General features: G+C 41.0%; 1 protein-coding gene across 7 annotated transcripts in view; it reads right to left on the bottom strand.

Moving 5' to 3' along the window:
• Positions 1-20,644, bottom strand: part of ARHGAP32 (Rho GTPase activating protein 32) — a 208,278-nt gene that overhangs the window by 93,919 nt on the left and 93,715 nt on the right. For 4 of the 7 annotated variants that reach the window (XM_083479135.1, XM_083479138.1, XM_083479141.1 and 1 more), the window contains exons 3-5: positions 14,097-14,188; positions 12,757-12,798; positions 12,306-12,390 (exon numbers count right to left, since the gene is read on the bottom strand). In XM_083479135.1, the coding sequence (XP_083335261.1) occupies positions 12,306-12,390; positions 12,757-12,798; positions 14,097-14,188 (219 nt within the window). The remainder of the gene's footprint in view (positions 1-12,305; positions 12,391-12,756; positions 12,799-14,096; positions 14,189-20,644) is intronic. The other 3 variants (XM_083479136.1, XM_083479140.1, XM_083479139.1) reach the window with 1 other exon arrangement.

Here is a 20,644-nt window from a genome sequence, read left to right as displayed (position 1 = left end):
CTATTTATTTACTTGCACTTTGACGTGCTTTCTAACTGCTAGGTTGGCAGGAGCAGGGACCGAGCAACAGGAGCTCACCCCGTCGCGGGGATTTGAACCGCCGACCTTCCGATCGCAAGCCCTAGGCTCAGTGGTTTAGACCACAGCATCACCCGCATCTCTTATAAATAAGTAAAGCATGTTAAAACCAACACAGACAGAGTACCTAAAAGAAATTTAAAAACAACAAAGGGAATAATTTAGCAGGAAGATCAAAAAGCACTAACTATAATGGGTACAGCTATTTTAAAGAGTCTGGGAGAACACATGGAGATAGACAATGGCTGAAATCAAATGCTCTTTAATATGCTCTTTTCCCCACTGTGCTGCAGCAGTTTCATTGCCAGAAGAGCAGGATATGTTCCCTCTCCTCCCATGAATGTTTTTGTACTTTTCAGATTTCCAATTCACCTCAGCTGGATGAATTTGCTTTTGAAATTCCCCTCAGTTTTTAAAACATTGCCACCAACTCCAGGAGGCAGGAAAAAAACACCATACATATCCTAGTTACCCCTCCATCTTGTATCATCTTGAATGATCACAATTACAATCTGTTTTGGAATGTCATCTGACTAAAAAGCAGGGTTTATATGTGGCAGTGATGGTGTCAGAACTTACTGCAGCCATGCAGATGGAGGAAGAAACTGAAGCCTCCAAACTAGATTTTTTTTAGTTGGTGAAAGTATGCAAATTTCGCTGGCCACGTGTACCACGTGGAGGTTCAAATGAATGGGACCTCCATGTAAATATGTCCATGATGCAAGCTCAACATCAACTCTTTGCACTCCCCCAATACATTACGGCCCCTGTGCTGGGGAGCAAAATAGCAAATAATGACTATAACATAAGACTTGAGAGAGAGAAAATAAATGCAAGTGAGCAGACATGATGAACACAAAACAAAATGTAGAATTAAAGAAGAGGCATGCCTGACTAATCACCATGATAATGATGCTTATGTGGTGTCCTACGGCTATTTTACAGGTAATGCTTCCCATCCACGCCAACCTCTCCATAAGCACACAGAGGGAGAAATTCAGCTCTAGCATTTCTTTTGCCAGAAGTATACAGGTTAGGAGGCTATTCCTTTGGCAGTGATCTGTAAAATGGTCAGCTTGGGGTCATTAGCCTTGCTTCCCACTGCCAAATAAGCTGCAGTTCTTAGGCTTAATAGGCTCCCAAAGCCCTTTTCAGCAAACTAACCAACAGGCTGTTGGCTCCCACTTAAGAGTGACAGCAGTCCTCCATCACTAGGGTCTAGCACAATCCATGCAAGCACTTTCTTGAGTCTCCTTTAGGTCAATTACTTCTCTCATCACCATGGAAACCAGTTCTTCAAGCTGCACCGTCAGAATTCCATACGCCTCCAAACTCAAACCCAAGGGCTGCACAGTAAGCAGAGACAACGTCAGGATCACAAATAGAATCAGCCTTGAGAGTTAAAGAGGGATATAATTAGCCAGAAATGGAACTAAATGAATTTCTGAAGTACAAACCATAAAGATGGAGCATCTGTATGATAACAAAAGAAGAGAGCTGGGAATTTCTAACTTGTATGTAGTAACTCATCAGTGTAAAAAGAAAACAGGAAGCAATCTTTCCGACCTTAGTCTTTCCTACTGTGTATTTTGGAACTAGAAACCCACAGTAAATTTAAAACAAATTTACAGATTATTAAAGAACACATGCCATCAAATCTTTCAACAGTCAATGCTGGCTAGAAAATACAGGTGGAGCATTTGCCTGCCTGCCTTTGTTTTATGAAATGTATGCCCTGCTTTTTAACCCATTTTTCAAAGTGGCTTGCCCCTTGCCCATTGCTCCCAGCCATCTTAGACCTGCAGGCACTAGAACCACAGAATACAACAACTTTCGCATTCTGCTGGAAACAGATGTGGGTACCAAAGCAATGCCTCACTTTTTTGGATGGCAGATACATTTCCTTCATCAGACAAATCAGCTCTCTTCCCCACATTCCAACAACTTGTACTCAGGCAGCAACATCCACCATCCTTCACATGTTTGCCAGGGCTAATGAGTTGTAATCCAAAATTTGGAAGGTGCCAGCTTGGAGAACAGTGTTTTAGGGAACAGAACCCACAGCTAGAATAGCTTCAGTAAGAGTGCCTCACACCTCATACTCCCCAAGCCTCACACCTCACCTTCTCAGTAAGTTGCAGTTGGTTTTTGAGAGCTGCCATCATTCGCAATTTTCATATAAATCGCGTACCGCTAGACCATGTTTTAGGAGTCACTTTAAATGAATAAAATTTTAGCCCTCAGGAGGTAAAGAGATAAAGTGTTCTAGACAAGTGTTTTAAAAATCTGCAGCTTTGCATTGTTATATGGGCACACACAGCTGCAAAAGCATCTCTCTCTATCACTCACAATCCTCAAATTCCCAGATACAACAGTGAATACAAAACAACAGAGAATTGCTCTGATCTTAAGCAAACGCACCAACTGTCCTTATTAACATCTAAAGCTGGGGGCAACCAGCTTTAATTTCAAGTGGAGAACATCCATGCTACCGTCACATTACTCCGCTGGTGCAACCTGAAATTTATTTAGAACCTTAATTAGCTAAAACTAATACAGGAGTCAACCTGTGATTCTATATTAAAACTGTTACAACCAGCACTTTGGGTTCAAGTTTGTTTTTTAAAAAACATGCCTTATGACATTCCCTCACTCTTCTACCCCTGCACACCATTTTTATGGGCCACCTAACCTGAATAAGAGTTTTGGGGCACACAAATGCTTCCTTGCTATTCTGGAACATTTCAGTTACTCCTAAGGAATAAGCACTGCACAGCTGTTCTTTTTGGATGATGTTATGTTTGCTTTTTTGCTACCTGCAATTTTTTTCTATTGGACATCTTTGTGGCACTAAACACTAGGTGGCAGTGTACTACAAAAAATAGTGTGTGCTACTCTTGCAACATGCAGAATCATACATCAATATATTTTCTCAGCTATACCTGAGCAGGGCAAAACTGATAATCAAAAACATAGCAAAAATTGATAATGTGCATCTGCGCATTTTGATAGTAGCTATTTGTCATGTAAAGAAGAAAGGATTTTTTTCCATGCCACAACACGATTTAGACAATGGTGGGGGCTGCTGAACTGCCCAGCCATTCAGCTTCCATTTGCGTCATTAGCTGGCCTGGATTCCCAGCTTTTTTGCTTAAAAAGCAAGTCTCTAACCCTTCTGGCATCAGGGATACAAGGCAAAATATGCAGGAACTATTCACATCATTCATTTTGTGAGAAAGTAGCCTGAGGTGTATGGGGTATTAAGGGAAGGATACTACATCGGGGGGCAAGGACACACCATGCTCCTTCTGGGGTACTTTGTCCACATTTGGTACTCCACCCTGCACTCAGCTCTCACCTGTGGCTCTTAGAAGCTGTCAGGATGCAACAGTGGCCACACCCATAGAAATGGCTTTGATTGGCCATCTAAACCAAGTGAGGGTAGCCGATGAGCATCAAACCAAGAATGAATTAGGGACTTCCCCTGCATATGAAGATGGGTTCTGGCAGATCAAATGGACAAGACCGATAGTGGGTCCAACAGTCAAGAAGGTGGTTTCTGCACATGCTGTAGAGGGACGTGGGGATAACTGGGGCTCGTCAACCTCGGAAGGTAATCCATCTGGGAGAAGGAAACTCTGGTCCTAAGCCTCTGCTGCCTTGCAGGATATCTTCAGAGGAACATAAGGCTAAGGAGTAAACTCTACACAAATCCAGAGAAGATAGTTGGATGGCGCTTTGTACGCCTCCTTCTGGCAACTCCTGCAGCCCAGCTGGCACCAAGCGTATTTCTCTGCTTTCCTTTGAAAATCAGCCTTCCTTTAACATCAGCAAGGCCAGGATGGAGGTCCTGTTGTCTGGGCAGCCCAGGACCTCTGTACGCAGTGCCCAGGCCTGAGCTCCGAGGAGGTCACTTTGGTGCTGATAACGCAACAGTTTGAGGCACACTCTGTTGTCTCTTGAGACAGACAGATGCCAACAACTTCCAGATGTCATGGCTTTCTCAGCAATTTAGAACATTGTATGATTACCATATGATCACATTAATTGCTAGAAATATGCAGTACCTGAAAAACAACATAGGGGAATCCCATCGTAATGAACCCCATCAGCAGAAGCCCTGTCCAAGGGCTTCGACTTGTGCAATGGGACTTCACTCTGTCGTCCCCCCTCAAAAAAATGATTGGAGCAGAACCCCCAGAACAGCATATGAGAGAGAGGACTATTCCATCTAGAAAGCTGCTTGAACAGACAGAAAATTTCAAATAGCACAACAATAACTTCCTCTTAAAATGCCACTTAAAATGAATTCCACTTAAAATCAGTCAAGCTGAGAGGCTCTCTTCATTTTGGGTAATAAGGGCACTAGAAAGACAGAAAATGTCCATGTGAGAAAATGAAGAGGGATTTCAAGTTGTAAGCATGCAAGATGGATAAGGTCCATGAAATTAAACAGCCTAGTTTTACTGTTCTTTTCCTGAAATATCAAGTGTGGATTTCCTCATTTTTTCAGCCACTGTTTGCTTCAACAGTGAGTCTCTCTCTTGAGTTACACAACTGTTCCATTTTCCAGCAGTCTATCACTAAGCTTAACAGATATGAAGATATGAATAAAAGCACATTTTTTCCTATAATGTGATATTGTATGTTTTAACATCACGTTCTCATCTTTCCAGGCCTACATCTGCTCAAAACTGTCTCCTTGTCAACCATTCATTTAGAGAACTGTACCTTTTGCAGAAACAGGCCAGTTTATTTAGCTGAAAACTCATTACAGGTTGCACATGCTTCAGGCTTTTACTACTCGTGCCTCTTTAGCTTTCCATGCATAATGGGGATTTCAACTCCTTTGTTTTCTCACGTTTAGTCTAGGCTATATTTCATACAAAAGGCCTAAAGAGTAATGCAAGTAAACAAAGCTCTGTGCTTAGAATGCCAAATGTCATATAAGCCAGACATTTTACAGAAGACTTTGAAATTTTAATGTGTTTTGATGGCACTATATGGACTGCGATATTGATTTCATGAGTTGTGGGACACTTTCAGAATAAATTCTAATGATTTTGTAGGTATTAAAGCCATCTCAGTTGTTGATTGTTTCTCTCAAGTTACAATACAGCTGAAGAAACAAAAAGCACTAGTTCAAGACACTGACTTGGCTATCATCTTGAATTCTGAGCTTCCTCTTAAGAAATCAGCCTGGGAAAAGCAGTTTTTCACAGTTTCAGAACAGCCAGATTAGTCCTTAACAGTGGGTCCTCAAAAATTAACCAAAAGAAGCCTCTTGCATTTCATTTTTGGAGAAATAAGCCTAGACAAATTCATGAAATGGAGCTTTGTGTGTTGAGTGCCAGGGGGCATGATCAATATGAGGTTCTTTACAGACGAAACTCTCACTTCATTCACAAGAATGAGAGAATTTAGGTCAAGTGAAATGGACAAAGCGGTGTCAACACTTTGCCTGGGGGTCTCTGGAGAATACCAACAACTCCACTTTTATTACTGTTAGGCTAAGGGAGATCAGCCTCATAACAAAATTGGTCCCTGAAATGCAGAATTGAAAAATGTTCCATTTCAGATACGTTTGTAAAAAATAAAAACCTTCTCTCATACCTCACCCCCCCCTTTTTAAAAAAACTGTGCTCTTATAATTCACAAACCAGTATATTTATACCAAGAGTGCATCTGTTTATTACTTTTTGGAATGAAAACTTGTATAACAATATTCAGCCCTCTATATACTTCAGAGTACTATAAACATTCAGAGTTTGTATCTCTGGAAACTAACATGAGCTTCATCTTTGGTGTTTTCACGTGTTTTACACACACACACACACACACACACACACACACAGACACACACACACACACACACACACACAATCCCCAGGCCTTCATATTGTATTCTGGCCAAGAAACAAAACCTGGGTAGGCAGGACCACACGGATAGCAGTTGCTTGCATAGTTCCCACTGGCTCCCATTAACTTCTGCAGAGAAGAAAATGTGAAGCAATGGAGAGTATAGTTGAGATGGCACAGTACCTTTGACACCAGATACAGTGGTACCTCGGGTTAAGAACTTTATTCGCTCTGGAGGTCTGTTCTTAACCTGAAACTGTTCTTAACCTGAAGCACCACTTTAGCTCATGGGGCCTCCTGCTGCTGCTGCGCCACCGCTGCACGATTTCTGTTCTCATCCTGAAGCAAAGCTCTTAGCCCGAGGAAATATTTCTGGGTTAGTGGAGTCTGTAACCTAAAGCGTATGTAACCTGAAGCGTATGTAACCCAAGGTACCACTGTACTGAGATTACCATGGAGTAAGTTTAGCTGGAGTCCCTCAATATTACAGACCTTTCTCTACCCACCCACACCTGTCATAACAATGAGCATTGTGGTAGCAGTTAAGAGAATTCAGAAGTTGTTGTAGTGGTAGTCTTACGTTGTGGTTGTGTATAAAACCACTCACATGGCAGAGTTGCAAGCTATATGTAGCTTTGTTCCCAGTGTCAGCAGTACTGAATACATTTTCTACAAAGAAGGAGATAGTGTGTGTGTTGCAAAGCTGCCTTTGCCAGAGTTAATGCCATTGTTTTACTCAAGCAAGGACGTTACTTGGAGCATGAAAGGACTCTGTATGACCAACTAACCGATGTGCACTCTTAATCTGTGATTAAAGTTCTAAATAGATTGATTAATCAAATGAGCTCTCAGCCCTAATACTAATATTATTTATTAAAGCATGTATTGAAATGGAATGCAAATAGCATTGTGCCAAGATCAGTTCTGGACCATTTTGTTTCTTCTGTCTGTGCTCTCAGGCGTAGGAGCAAAAATGAATATTCACACATGTGATCTCTCAGTTGACACAAATTAGCCCTTCAGGCAGTATAGTCTGAGTATGAAAGCAAGAATCTGTACCCTCATAAAAACAGGCCATTGGAACAGATCTAAGGTTGGAGTTACATTGCTACACAAAAAATTCCATTCCATTATTCACGGAATCCCTGGCACTGCCCATTATATGTGTGTATTATTGGTATTAGCAATGCCAGAAAAGCCTTTACTTCAGCTCAGTACTGTTTTGATGTAGAATATATTTTCCAAACTTCTCAGTTTTTCAGCCAATATTTTGTTCTGCTTTTCTGCTTCTAGGTTTTGTAACACTTTTTAAATGTGCTCTAAGTTATAATGACCCATTTTGCAGAATGGGTCCAAAATTGTTCTTTCTATGCTGGCTCCCAGCTGACCACAATTAATGAACTAGGAACTCGGCTTGGGAATAGTTCTTCCACACCACAGTTAAGAAGTTCATAGAAGCCAATAACCAATAACCGTTTTGCAAATGGGAAAGGAAAATAGGTAATCTTCTGGGTCAGCTGTTGTTGGTTCTGCTGTAAAAGTGTAGTTTTCAATACACTGAGTTGTATCCAGCTAAGTTCTACTCTACCTATTGAAAATAATCGAGTTAAGTAACTCTTTTTCATTAACTTCAATGAGCAGTAGCACTGACATTGGATACAAGCCACTGTTTTTATTGACTTTTCTATGTTTTATAATGTGAGCTGCTTTGGTATTTTCTGCAAAATGCAAAGTGTTACAAACATTCTTTTAAATAAATTAAAAAACTGAAATCATAAAATAATAGAACTGAAGATTTGGAAGGGACCACAAGGGTCATCTAATCCAACCCCCTGCAATGCAGGAATCTGAACTAAAAGTGATGTGAAGAACTCATGATGGTGCTTTTTACTTCAGATATTACCTTGCGTTTATAGATATCTTTGCTCATTTCTGCCACCTCACATATGTATTCCTATTAATATGAAATATATTATATGAGACTTAGTATTGCCTCCCCAGGGATGTTGTTATACCTTTATGTTTGTTTAGTTTCTGTTTATGTATTAAAAAATGCAATGAATTTGGGGGTTTTTGGTTTTAAAATAGCTCCTGTAGAGACGGATATTGGTAAGGAATTGGTATATGAAAACTGTGAAGCCTCACTTTTTTTGCTACAAATAAATACGTAATGTTTCAAATATTAATTACCCATAATTAAAATTCTAGCCCAGAGAGGGCAAACAGCAATAGCCATTTTCCTACAGCCAGATCTGATAATTAGTCTTCTCCATAAGTGGATTCACAGCCTTTCTCCACCTTGTGCTATGATACTGTCAGATGTTGCTGGCTAAGTGGGGTTGGAGACGGTCAGTATGTGAATTAGATACTTGGTTCTTTGCTGTGATACACACTGTTGATAATCCGATCTGCAGATTTCAGTTAGTATTGATGTAACGTTTCCCTATAGTGAAACATGTAACAGTGAGAGTTCTCAAATTGTTTGGCACACCCAAGAAATGGTTGGATTTTAGCATGTACAGTACTACCCTTGGATTCAAGCACTAGCCCCAGATACATTAAGACTCTGTCAGTCTGATCATACAGCATAACTGGATAGTACCAACTGCTCAGAATACTGTAAATCCAAAATGACATTTTTGAAGGTATGCCAGAGGTATTCCAGATTTCCTGTTATTGTGTTAGAATTCAGAGTCTAACCATTTCTCTTGATTCCAAAGTTTGACAGCTTTTCTTGTTGTCTTAATGTTACAACAGAAAACTGGTTATAATCATGAACAGTTTTTAGGCTGAGTAGGGAATTGTATAAGGCCCATCTCCCGTCTGTTGAATATTCTTGTCTACTGCACCACACTGTTTCTGTGTATCAAATAGTGTATCGAATAGAGGCCAGGACAGGGGGAGTGCAATCTTTACTCCTGCTTCTTTAGCTCTCTGAAGGCCCAGGTAGCCTGTGGCTAAAACTGCCTTTTGTTTGGTTCACCAACTAGAGCCATTCCTGAATAGGGATAGCCTGACCACTGTAGTCCATGCAATGGTAGTCTCAAGACTGTAATGTGCTCTGGAGGCTGCCCAGGAGGAGAGGAGCTGCAAGCAATCGGGAGACTGTACCTATGTGCAACCTGTATTTGCTTCACCCATTTCATTCCTTTCCTGGTTCTGGGAGTCAGTGGGGAGGGGAGCTTGTCGCAACAGGAGAGGGAGACACCCATGCCTCTTGGTCTCCCTCTTTTCCGGCTTCTGCCTCTGATTCTTGGCTTCTCTCTGCCACAGACTCTCCCTTCTAAGCCCTGTTACCCTTTCAGTTTCTGATACCTCCTCTTCCCAGTCTTCTCCCTCTTCTCCCTGTGACCACCCATCATTGTCCCACCATCACTCCTCAGGCTCTGAGCCTTCTTCCCTTGGGGGTTCTCCAGCCAGTTTTGCCTACCACTCCTCTGTGTCCATCCGGTCCATGACACAAACACTCACCAATAGAGCAAATTTAAGTTTATCATTTGAAGAATGACCTTTCGGCACACACTATAAAATCCACTAGCTCCGTCTTGAAAGATTAATGCAATAATAAATATAATTTACTCTCTCAATACACTGGTGAATTCTTGCTCTTGACAGCAGCAAAGCAAAGCACATCCTATTTCTGAAGATCCCTTCTTACCGGAAGATCCCTACCGGTATTCCGGTAAATTTTGTGATCTGCAGAGCTAACTAATTTTTAATCCCAAAGCATACTGTTCAGTAATTTTTTCACGAATAAAGAGCTTTTCATTTCAGAATATTAAACTAAAATAGAATACATATGCTTCATGACTTTATTGATGGAAACAACATTTTAAAGCTTGATTTGCTGAGGCCTGTTTAAATACCTTCAGTTGCAAACCAAGACTTGAATGTCAAACAGAGTGGGGGAGGAACCATATTGTCTGATTTTCTGGAAAATATTTTTATGCATTCATTCATTCATATGCTTTTTTTCTAGGCTGCCCTTCACCCAACAGAATCTCAGGGTGTGCACAGAATACCCAAATCTATCAAGTGTTATTATTCCTGATTTTAGAAGAGCAGCAATTATTTAACCTATACCCTTCTTTTTGTTTGGGTCCCCTATATTTCATTATATATTTTGTTAGTGACTAATTGTAAACATGTAAAACATCTAAGAATTCATGCCTGTAAAAGTAATTTCAGTCCTACCGACTTGCTTCAAATTCAGATGTTGCACCCCAAATGTAAGTAATCATGCAAACAACAACACACCAATAGCCTTTTCCCCTCCATCGGTTAATAAAACAATTTCCATTTTCAACCCACATTTAAAAGTAACACCGAAACAATGTAACTGGCTATGCTCAGATGTCAAGCTAAACCAGTGTTTGGGGACCTCCAGCCCATGAGCTTAATTAGGTCCAGTAGAGGCTGTTTTCCCAAACCACCCTCACTTGCCCTACGCTTGATGCCATATGTGATGTCAGGTGTGGGGCATCTAAAGACCTGGCTTCAAAGGAACAATTGGGAACTTAAAGTGCATTCCTGGTTGTTCTGCGGCAAGTGGGGCTCACTGACAACACAGATCCGCTGTTTGGCACTGTCCTCTGGGATCGGCTGCATGGGAAACTCCCCAGGGCAGTCCACAGAGCTTGCTCTCAGTGCCAATCAACTGACTGGTGCGGAGAACCAGCAACTTTGATCAGCTGATTGGAACTGAGAGTAAGGCCCACTGAAGTTTTCCATTGGCAGGTGTAATTTGGACTGCCAGTCACAGGGTGGGGGGAACCATTCGCAGGTGCAGTTTGAATATAAATCACACCTGGAAACAGATTTCAAAAGGCCTTGCTGTAACTACTGATCAACTGATTGGCAGTTACAGCAAATCCTTTCAGCCTCGTGCTGTCTTCCCAAAGTCAGTTAAGCAATGTGCCAGACTTTGGAAAGCAAGCATGAGGCTCCAGCATGGCCCTAGTGTTATCCTAGAACTCTCCCACCACCTTCTCCAAACTGGGAAAATGCTAACTAGGCTCTGAGAAGGGGGCATGAGGACTCTAGGACCCTGTCAGAGCCCTAACACCTCCTTCCCAGAGCCTCACTTACCCAGCTTCGCAAAGACAGTGCAAGGACTTGGGAGGCGGGTGTCAAGTGTTGCTGAGGGAAGCCCAAAAGGGTCTTGAGGGCCACTTGTGGCCCTTGGACCACGCATGGGAGCAGCGTGATCTAGATTCAGCTTCATTGGTTGGTTTAGCTTTAGCAATATTAGGAACAATGAGTAACTGGGAACTTAACAAAGTTTTTAACCATAGTCCTATTTAAGCTATGTTTATTAAAAGCTAGGAAAGTGTTTAAAAGCTGTTAAACAAGGAGCAAGATCACAATTAAAAATCCATTATCAGAAATGCCAGATAATATTCAGAAGACTGCTTTTATGTCTCAAGACTGTGATTCAACTCCCTTATACAAGCAATTTAATCAGTCAGGATGCACAATTTTAACACTTTCAATAATAGTTTTACTGTGGAAATATATGTTTAATGCAGTGGAAAGATTCAGTATTCATGTCACCTTTAATGAGAGTAGAATAAAAAACTCAGATTTAGATTATTTGTTGCACATTCCTGAGTTACATTTAACAGTAAACACTTATTCAAAAGGGTGACAGAACTGATTTCAATTAGAAACACAAGGGCACTTTAAATGTGCTGCAGAGTCCAATAGTCACACACTCACCCCATTATTACTAGGAAAAAGAAGATCACACTCATTCAAATATGTGGAAGCAATAAAGATTCAAAACAGGATTGCCCCAATCCAAAGAAGAATGGGAGAATGTGAAATGCACAAACAGAGGCAGGAAGGTTGGAGGGAGGTTGCAAAACAGTCAGAAGATGTAAGAGTACAGTGGTGCCTCACAAGACGAAAAGAATCCGTTCTGTGATTCTCTTCGTCTAGCGGTTTTTTCGTCTTGCGAAGCAAGCCCATTGACGGATTAGCGGATTAGCGCTATTAGCGGCTTATCTGCTGATCGGATCAGCTGATAAGCGGCTTAGCGGCTTAGAAAAGGGGGGGAAGGGGGGGAACCGCAGGAACTCGCAAGACATTGTCGTCTTGCGAAGCAAGCCCATAGGAAATTCGTTTTGCGAAGCACCTCCAAAACGGAAAACTCTTTTGTCTAGCGAGTTTTCCGTCTTGCGAGGCATTCGTCTTGCGGGGCACCACTGTAGGACCACCAGTGGGTGGGCGTAGACAACGTTCACAGCCTGTGGACTGTGAACATACATGTTCCCTAATAATAACATGCTTTATAATAGAGCTCGCCAAACTGCATGTAGTTAACTAATATCAGCTTAACAGAAAAATGCCATTGGCAGGAAACTCACCTGTATATTGCCAAAGTCTACATTTTCATAATGGAAGTGTGCACATTCTGCCATCTTTGGAAAGTGGCCCTTGGTAAAGGATAACCTGAAACACAAGTAACAGATGAGACGTAGAACGTCACAGCAATTAAAGTTCACTGCCTTAGTTAGATACAGGTTATACCAAAAGTATTATTAGGATACCTAATAATCCCAAGTAAAACAGAACAGGGAGTGCTGTCAATGTGACACAAGGAAGCAGTGAGGAAAAGAAGACTACAAGGAATGCAAACCGTTAAGTTTCATCTGTCCCAAGCTTTTAACAGGACAGTGCATTCCAACCCACTGGACACCAGTGCATAAAGGGAAGATGCAGGGACAAGGTGTTCATCCTCAAATGCCATGGGAGAGGGGGTAGTCAAGGAACATGGGTGCCCTTACACCATCAGAACAAATGAAACCAGAATTTTACCTGTGAAAGGAATCACAGCCCATCAGTCCAGGATTGGTAGATCTGGGGGAGGGGGCAGGGGGGGTAAGAGAATTTTTAAAAAATTCTTTGTGTAGTTTAAATCTTATGCATCCTAAGTGCCTTTCAAGCATCCCAACTGCATAAATTTTCTGGTGTAATGAGGCTATATTTAAGCAGGTGCTGAAGCTGGTTTTACCTCCTAGAGCAAATATTCCGGTTGTGAAACAAGAAGATTGTGATCACCACTCACTCTTCCCATGGGAATTTAAGAGGGAAATGAGATTTAGCATCTGGCTTCTCCCTACTAGAAAATAGGGTCATCAGCTTTTCTATGAGAATCAGCAGATGATAGATGGGTGTTCTGAATAAATCCATCTAAGTTGGACAGCCCTCTGAACCGTAAATCAACATTATAGCTAAAGAAGGGTCAAGCACAAATCCAGCTAGCAGATTATACAGGCCTGCATTCTGCTTAAGGCAGGAAAAACAGAGGAACAAGTGGACAAAACAAGGGAAAGGAGGACAATCAAAGATATAGTTAGCATGGAACTTGGAAGAAATACCCCCCCAACTTCTGTTAGTAAAGGCAAATCTTTTTTCTGAATTAATGTTATAGACCCACTTCATTCTTACACGTAAGAATGGTATTTTAAGCTTATTTTAGACAACATGTCATACCACACAGATTAAAGAATGCTTATCTGTAGCCTATTTTGATGCCTGAAACATAAATCAGGGTTTGCTGTTGCAAGCTGGTCAGAAACCAGAAGGGAAGAGGCAAACCATACTTTATGCTAACCATAGTTTAGTGTTATGTATCATTTGACAAGATCATAATTAGTTTATTGCTCTATATGAACTTTGAGTCTAGAGGGTTCAGTAGACAGAAACAAAAGCAGACAAGCAGTTTTAACTCAAGTTTGTGGAGATGTAACCATTAGCCATGGTTAATGACACTTAAGAGAGGAAGGGAGTACATGACCCTAAGGCCCAATGGTTAGAGACTAGCAGCACCAGGTCATATTGTCGGATTCAGTTCAGTCATTATTACTCCAAAACAGCTGGTAATAAAAGATTACTTGAAGGAATTGTGGAGAAGGGAGAGGAAGTGCATAATCGTCTGTTGTTCTTTCCTAGTTTTCAGCTGTAACAAGTTAAGAAGCACTGAAAGTGTGGGTGGGCTCTCAGCTAATATGAACCTATTTCCTGTTGCCTTTGGATAACACTAATTTGTTTGTTTGTTTTTAAGCACAACAGTAAAAAATTGACTGGTACCTTGGACTCAACCCCCGAGAGCCCAGAAGCTACAAAAATGACAATGATGAGACAAAGCAGCTTACTTTTTCACATTCTTCACTTTCATGCTAGCTGTGCTGCCACATGTCCGCAATGGTAGTTCTCCTGAAATCTCAGGGATGTCTGCTCCTCTTGCCTGGAGGGGAAGAAAATAAAAGAGCAAGAAAAGTTCAGATGCTTTTAACAGTAAAGCCTTGTCAATTCCCAAGAGCTAGGAAACTCCAAGCTGGATCTTACAGATTAAAGTAAATATGCAAAGACAGCTAAGCTACTTTAAAAACAGGTGTTTGATCCCGGGGCTTCTAAATCACATTTCAACTTTTAAAAAGCTTCCAAAGAAAGCAGGAGGCACCCAACATTTTTCACTGCCAAAAGGATAACTATGAATGGTTTCTTCACTTGTGTTGCCATGCTCCCAGGATGCAGAGCAGGAAGGTGCAGTTGAGTGTCCTGGATTTGAACCAGAAAGGCCAAAGTTCAAATGACGCTCACTAAATTACCATAGGACTGATGCAATCTCTTTTGTCTTTTTAATTTCTAAGAACAGTTTATTAAGACTTTCTATATCAAAGAAAAATAAGCAAAGAAATGATAAATACTTGGAACCTCAGCACTCTCTTATCCCAACTTCTTTTACAAGGCTTTATAGGACAAAGAGCCGAATAGCCCCATGTTTACTGCTTTGAGCTTCTTAGAGGAAGGATGGAATATAAATTACTGCATCATCAGAGATCAGTGCACACACACAAAGACAGGAGCCACTTTCCCCTCTGACTGATAAATGTTCCAAATCAGCTGACAGTTGAAGCCAAGTGTTCTTTCTGGCAGGGAGACGTAAATAAAGCTCATTACAGCTGCTGCTTTTTTGGCCAGTGGATGTGGCCAGGGTAGTCTTCTCTTTGCTGTGATTCTCCTCCCAGGGACAGAAAGGTGCAGCCTTCAAGGGGTCCCTGGTATCCTGGCCATTAACAGAGGCCAAAAGTAATCCCTAAGAATTCTGTACATTGCTCAGAAGCTTTCCATAAACACATAACATACTGAACCACAGCATCTGAACAGGAATGTGAACCTGGCGAGGAATATACAATTTAACTGTAATTGCTTTTCTAAAGATCACTGAATTATAATTAAATAGCATTATTATTTTAAGCCTAGATATTTCGGGGAGAGGATTTTAGATATATGGCCATTTATCTGAGATCCTTGTGTGAATGGATCTTGGCGACTATACTTGGAAGGAACTTCCCAGACCAGGATTTCCCCTGTGTACTGCAGTCCCCTTTGCCCCTCCCAGTCATTCCTAAAGATCAGGAAACTATTCCAAATGGGGTGGACTAGGGTACTGGATGGCGGGGTGGTCCTGCTGTAGGAGGGGGAGTTACCAAGAACCTCACACACATAGAAACAGACTTGCATCTGTAGGTAATCAAAGGAAAATGATACCCACAGTATTGCACTATTTAGAGATGGGTGCATTTTCCTATCATTTTTGCAATGTACACACTCATCCACTATAGAGAGATAAGTTGCAAACATTTAATACTCTGCATGCAGTACCGTATTGCCTCTGGATCTCAGTTCAAAATAAATATATATTTTAAAATTATAGCATTCACACAAGCTTAAATTCTTCAAAAAAAGAAAGAAAGAAAGAAATTAAGTTCCTTTAGCTCAAAAGGGGGAAATGAATGGGCAAGAAAAAGGCAGCACAGTCCTTTTATAACTGAACCCTCATAGAAATACAAATCCAGAAGCAAGTTAACAAGCACCAAATATTATTGTCTACTTTAGTGGAAAATGTGGAAGGGGGACTCCTGCTTATGAAGAAAACACTTTCTAAAATACAATATATTTTATGAAATGTATTTGACATCCTTTTGTGTTTCTGGTAATGAAAATTCTTTTTTAAAAAAATAAATCTGAAACAGCTGAATTATTTAACTTTAAAAATTGTCTGGCAAGCAAGTTTCTCTGTAGTTTCTCTTTTTCACTTCCAATATTTTATGCATCAATGTTCTGTAAAACCTAGTAATTGCATAACAAATCTACTTATGCAAATTATTTACTCCAACTCTTCTCCCTTAATATTACAGCAGTTCCTAACTGTCATTCCAAACCCTGATAAACCAATTAGGGCATGATCAAAGTCTGAATACAAGCATCACACACACACACACACACTTAGGAGTGGTAACATTCTGGAGGCCACTGCACATATGCAAATACCGCATAAGTGAGGAGCGCCCTCTAAAAACCCCGTAAATTGCTATTTTCCCCTGCTCTCCAGCGATCTCTCCCACTCTCTCCACACAACTCTCTCTTCAACTACAGGTGACGCTCTGGGACCTGCCGGAGGATGCACTAAAAAGTGGCTGCTTCTGCAGTTGTGCTACCATTCATGTCAGCTGCTAAGCGGGGAGGCTGAGCAGCCAAAACAAAGCCCTGTTGCGCCTCATGAGCCATGAAAACTTCGCAAGTATCTTTTGCCATTTCCTGGTTTGAAACTTCCTTCCTTCCTTCCTGGTGCCATGCATATGCACAGTCGACTGTGCGTAAGAGGGGGGACACCTGTACCAGTAAAGAGTTGGATTCAACTTTCAACAGCTTTTGAGGAAATTGAGCCCTGTTTATTGAGAAGGTGTCTGACGACTGAATAGTCTATTGCAGTTGACACCAAAAAGGGAGGGACAACCAGTGCCAGTAATGACAGAATCAGGATTCAATATTACCTTAACAGATTGGAGAACTGGGCCCAAGCTAACGAAATGAATTTCAATAGGGACAAATGTAAGGTGTTGCACTTAGACAGGAAGAACCAGCGGAACAAATGTAAGATGGGGGACAAGTGAATTGGCATTCTAGGGGAATATATTTCTGCAGTATGCTGTAGTCTACCTAGCACCCTGCAAAGCTTCAACACTGGCTGTCATGTGCCTTTATCCAAACATCCCTATGTCCCTTCCCTTTAACCATAACTCTTTGAGGCTGTACACCTCTTTGACATTAAGGTCAGGCTCTGCTCTGAGCAAGTGAGACTTTATCAAATAGAAATGAAACCCAAAGACAACTGTCTTTTAAAAAATGGAATTCATTTACAAAGTGAAAAGAGTAGGTTCTAAGCTTAATCCTCAAAGTAGTTGCAGCAGCTCAAGCTTCAGGGCAAGATTTGAAGAGACACAGGTGGAGCTTTCACACTACGGGGTTTTCAGCACCCAGCTTCCCACCCAAGTACTCCATGCTTCCTAAAAAGCTGCACTGGGAAGTCAGATAAATCCTTTCAAGCAGCCTCTGAGGCTGCATAAGGAGCAGCAGTTACTCTGATAAACATCAAAGGTTTTAAAAAGCCATTGTGTTATTGCATTAAAGGACTGAGCATTCTAAATCTCTTGCCTAGGGGTAAATCTTAGAGAGGAGGGCAAAACATTAAGGCACCTGCTGCATTTCTTTTTCCCAAGCACTGAGACACATAGACCTCTGGTGGAACACAAGCACAGCTGATGTTCCCAGCTGGTGCATGGTATCTAGAGGGCTTCACCCATCCCTAGACTGCTCAGAATTACTTTGAGGCTTGCCCAGAGAACCAAAGCACTGTAAAGGCAGCAGCATTTTTGTCTTGCAAACTTCGAGGTTATGCTGCCTCTGCCTGATACCCCCCTCTTGGGAGTGGCAGTTACCATTTTGGCTAGCTATAGAATATAGGATGATGTTCCTTGCAAAGAAGAAGAAGAAGAAGAGGAGGAGGAGGAGGAGGAGGAGGAGGAGGAGGAGGAGGAGGAGGAGGAGGAGGAACTGGCCCAAAGTCACCCAGCAGCTGCATGTGGAGGAGAAGAAGAAGAAGAGTTTGGATTTGATATCCCGCTTTATCACTACCCGAAGGAGTCTCAAAGCGGCTAACATTCTCCTTTCCCTTCCTCCCCCACAACAAACACTCTGTGAGGTGAGTGGGGCTGAGAGACTTCAGAGAAGTGTGACTAGCCCAAGGTCACCCAGCAGCTGCATGTGGAGGAGCGGGGAAACGAACCCAGTTCACCAGATTACGAGTCCACAGCTCTTAACCACTACACCACACTGGCAAACGTATCGGGGAAAGATGAGGGTCACTGAAGCTGTGTTCCCTGACATTTAGTTTTCAATGTGCATGGAAGTCACATACAACTCCCTTGTAGTTTGGGGGCTACCCGACTCCCCTCATCTGCTGTTTGAGTGAATGAGGCTCTGGGTGAAGGTGGATAAAATCTAATGGGCTAAATCACATGAAGCAAAATTGGTGGAGGGATTAAGGATTGAAGCCATAGAAACAGTAAAGAACAGAAATGGCAAATCATATTTAATTACTAAGACATTTGAACAGATTTTAACTTGTTTAACTGAAATTATTAGCCTGCTTTAACATTTTATCTGCTTTTGACAAAAGTGATTCTGAAGCAGGACTATTACAGTTTGTAGAATATAAGAAACGAACCCCCTGCCTATTTGCAATTAGGCAGGCCTCCTCATGATGCTGTTTTGAACATCTGCTGAAAAGAATTCTTTCTGGAAACATGATTTTAAAACAGCTATAACCAAATCTGTTTAGTGTTTCTTTTGTGCATATTGTTTTAGTAAGTTTTAAATTTATTTTTAATGATATTGTTTTATCCAGCTTCTTAGGAAGGAAGCGTGGGATACAAATTTAATAAAATAAATAAATGAAAGACACAAACAATAGCAAGACCTCAACAGTCTACATTTTCTTTACATAACCACAGAACTCTACATTGACAACATAGTAATAAAATTGTTTTCACGGCGGAAAGAAAAAACAAAAAATACTGGGCTAAAGTTGACCAGGAACAAAGCAATCATGGACAGCTTTACTGTGGTAAATAGCTAGATGGATAGATGTAATGGTGGAAATTCTTCAATGGTGCCTTCTAACAGAAGTGAGTACTGTCTTTTGGTAATATTGTGGAGTTGGAACATTTGACTTCTGTAATGTTCATAAGATAATTAAATAGCATTAGAATAATGAGCAGCCAGTTAGATGGAAGTATATGACATTTATTGCTACTGGTATTATCTTCCCATGATGGTATACAGAAGTGACACAACCCATGTCTAGATTGCTTATGTTCTACAACTGTCATTCAAGACAAGGAGTGAAAAAAGACAGCTGTTAGGGATAGACCATGAATACTGGACAGGTGAAGAGGAGTCAGAAAGCAACAGTGGATCAAGTAGCCTGAGAATGCAATGATTCATAAAAAAGTTTTATGAAGTAAGTGGGGTTTGAAAGAGGGCAGGGACAGAGCAAGGTCATGAAGAAAAGGAAGGGGCAACAAACTCAGAGAACTGTGTAACAAAATTCAGTCTCAGGTCTGTGCTTTATTATTTATTCTTGTGAGCTGCCTTGGGAGCTCTTTAGAGGGCTGAAAAGGCAGCATATAAAGGTTTCTGGACATAAAATTTACAATCCACTATGTTGTGAGTCCACAGGGGAAGTAAGTTACAGCAATTTCACTACAGCAGTTTCAATAACTGTCCCCAAAGAGCTCACAATCTAAACGATGTCTAACACCTTGAGGAAACCATTGGCAGCAAAACAACTGTTCTGTTTAACAGTCAATGGTCACACTTGCAAGTCATGCTTAACCATGCTTGCCTCCCTTCCCACTTACAGTGCAGACTCCATGCCATGCCATTACACTGTTTAACAATATCTTACATTATCACAATGTATTATATGACATACAAGACTTCCAGTCTCCTCTCCTACACGTAAATGGAAGGGGCACAATGACTTTCACATTCCTTCCAACATATTAAGCCTCTCCAAGGTAACCATCAAAAACGGTGATGAACACTCATTCTAGATCTGTATGTTATTATCTTATTTTACATTAATTTAATAACAGGTAATAAAATGTGCATCCTTCTTAACCAATTAATTGTGGCATTATTAACCGCTTTTGAATCATATAACTTTTCACAACCATTTGCTGGACATGATTTTTTTTTTTTGGGGGGGGGGAGAGAAAGGCTGACAGGCTACACCAATAGCATAACCAGTTCAGGTGAATAACAATTAGAATAGCCCTGCATTTCAAGAGTTAAACAAAAAGTAATACAACAGTTTTGCATGAGCTGTCAGAAGATGTCAATTACAAGACTCATTTGGGAGTGAAATAAAAGCCCTCCGCAAACATGATTTTATTTTTAGGAAGCCTAGTGATGGCAAAATTTGACAGCTGCAGAAGCTAGGTCTTAATTGTCATACAGGAGCCTGCTTTTTTAATAAAAAAAATGCAACACTGCAACATCAGTTTGTTTTAAAAGACAACACCTCCATACAACTAGAATGCTCAGTTTCTAATGGCCTTTCTGCTGTAGTTAATAGTTTGGTTCAACTAGGATGATGAAATCTTTGAAGTGATCACTAAGGTACGTACCAGAAGAGCAACTTCAAGGCATAAAATCAATAGGTTTAGAAAAGGAGTATTGCTATGAAGACAATCTGCTCCTTGGTATAGTTTCCTAATATAAGAATATGAATATCCAAAAACTTCAGAAGTTGGACATGGCTCTCAGGCTTTGATAGTCACTGTCCATATTT

This window comes from Podarcis liolepis, assembly GCF_965112155.1.
Source record: "Podarcis liolepis genome assembly, chromosome: 16".
Classification (NCBI taxonomy): Eukaryota; Metazoa; Chordata; class Lepidosauria; order Squamata; family Lacertidae; genus Podarcis; species Podarcis liolepis.
Note: the sequence above shows the minus strand (reverse complement) of the source record. Positions and strands in the feature narration are given on the sequence as shown.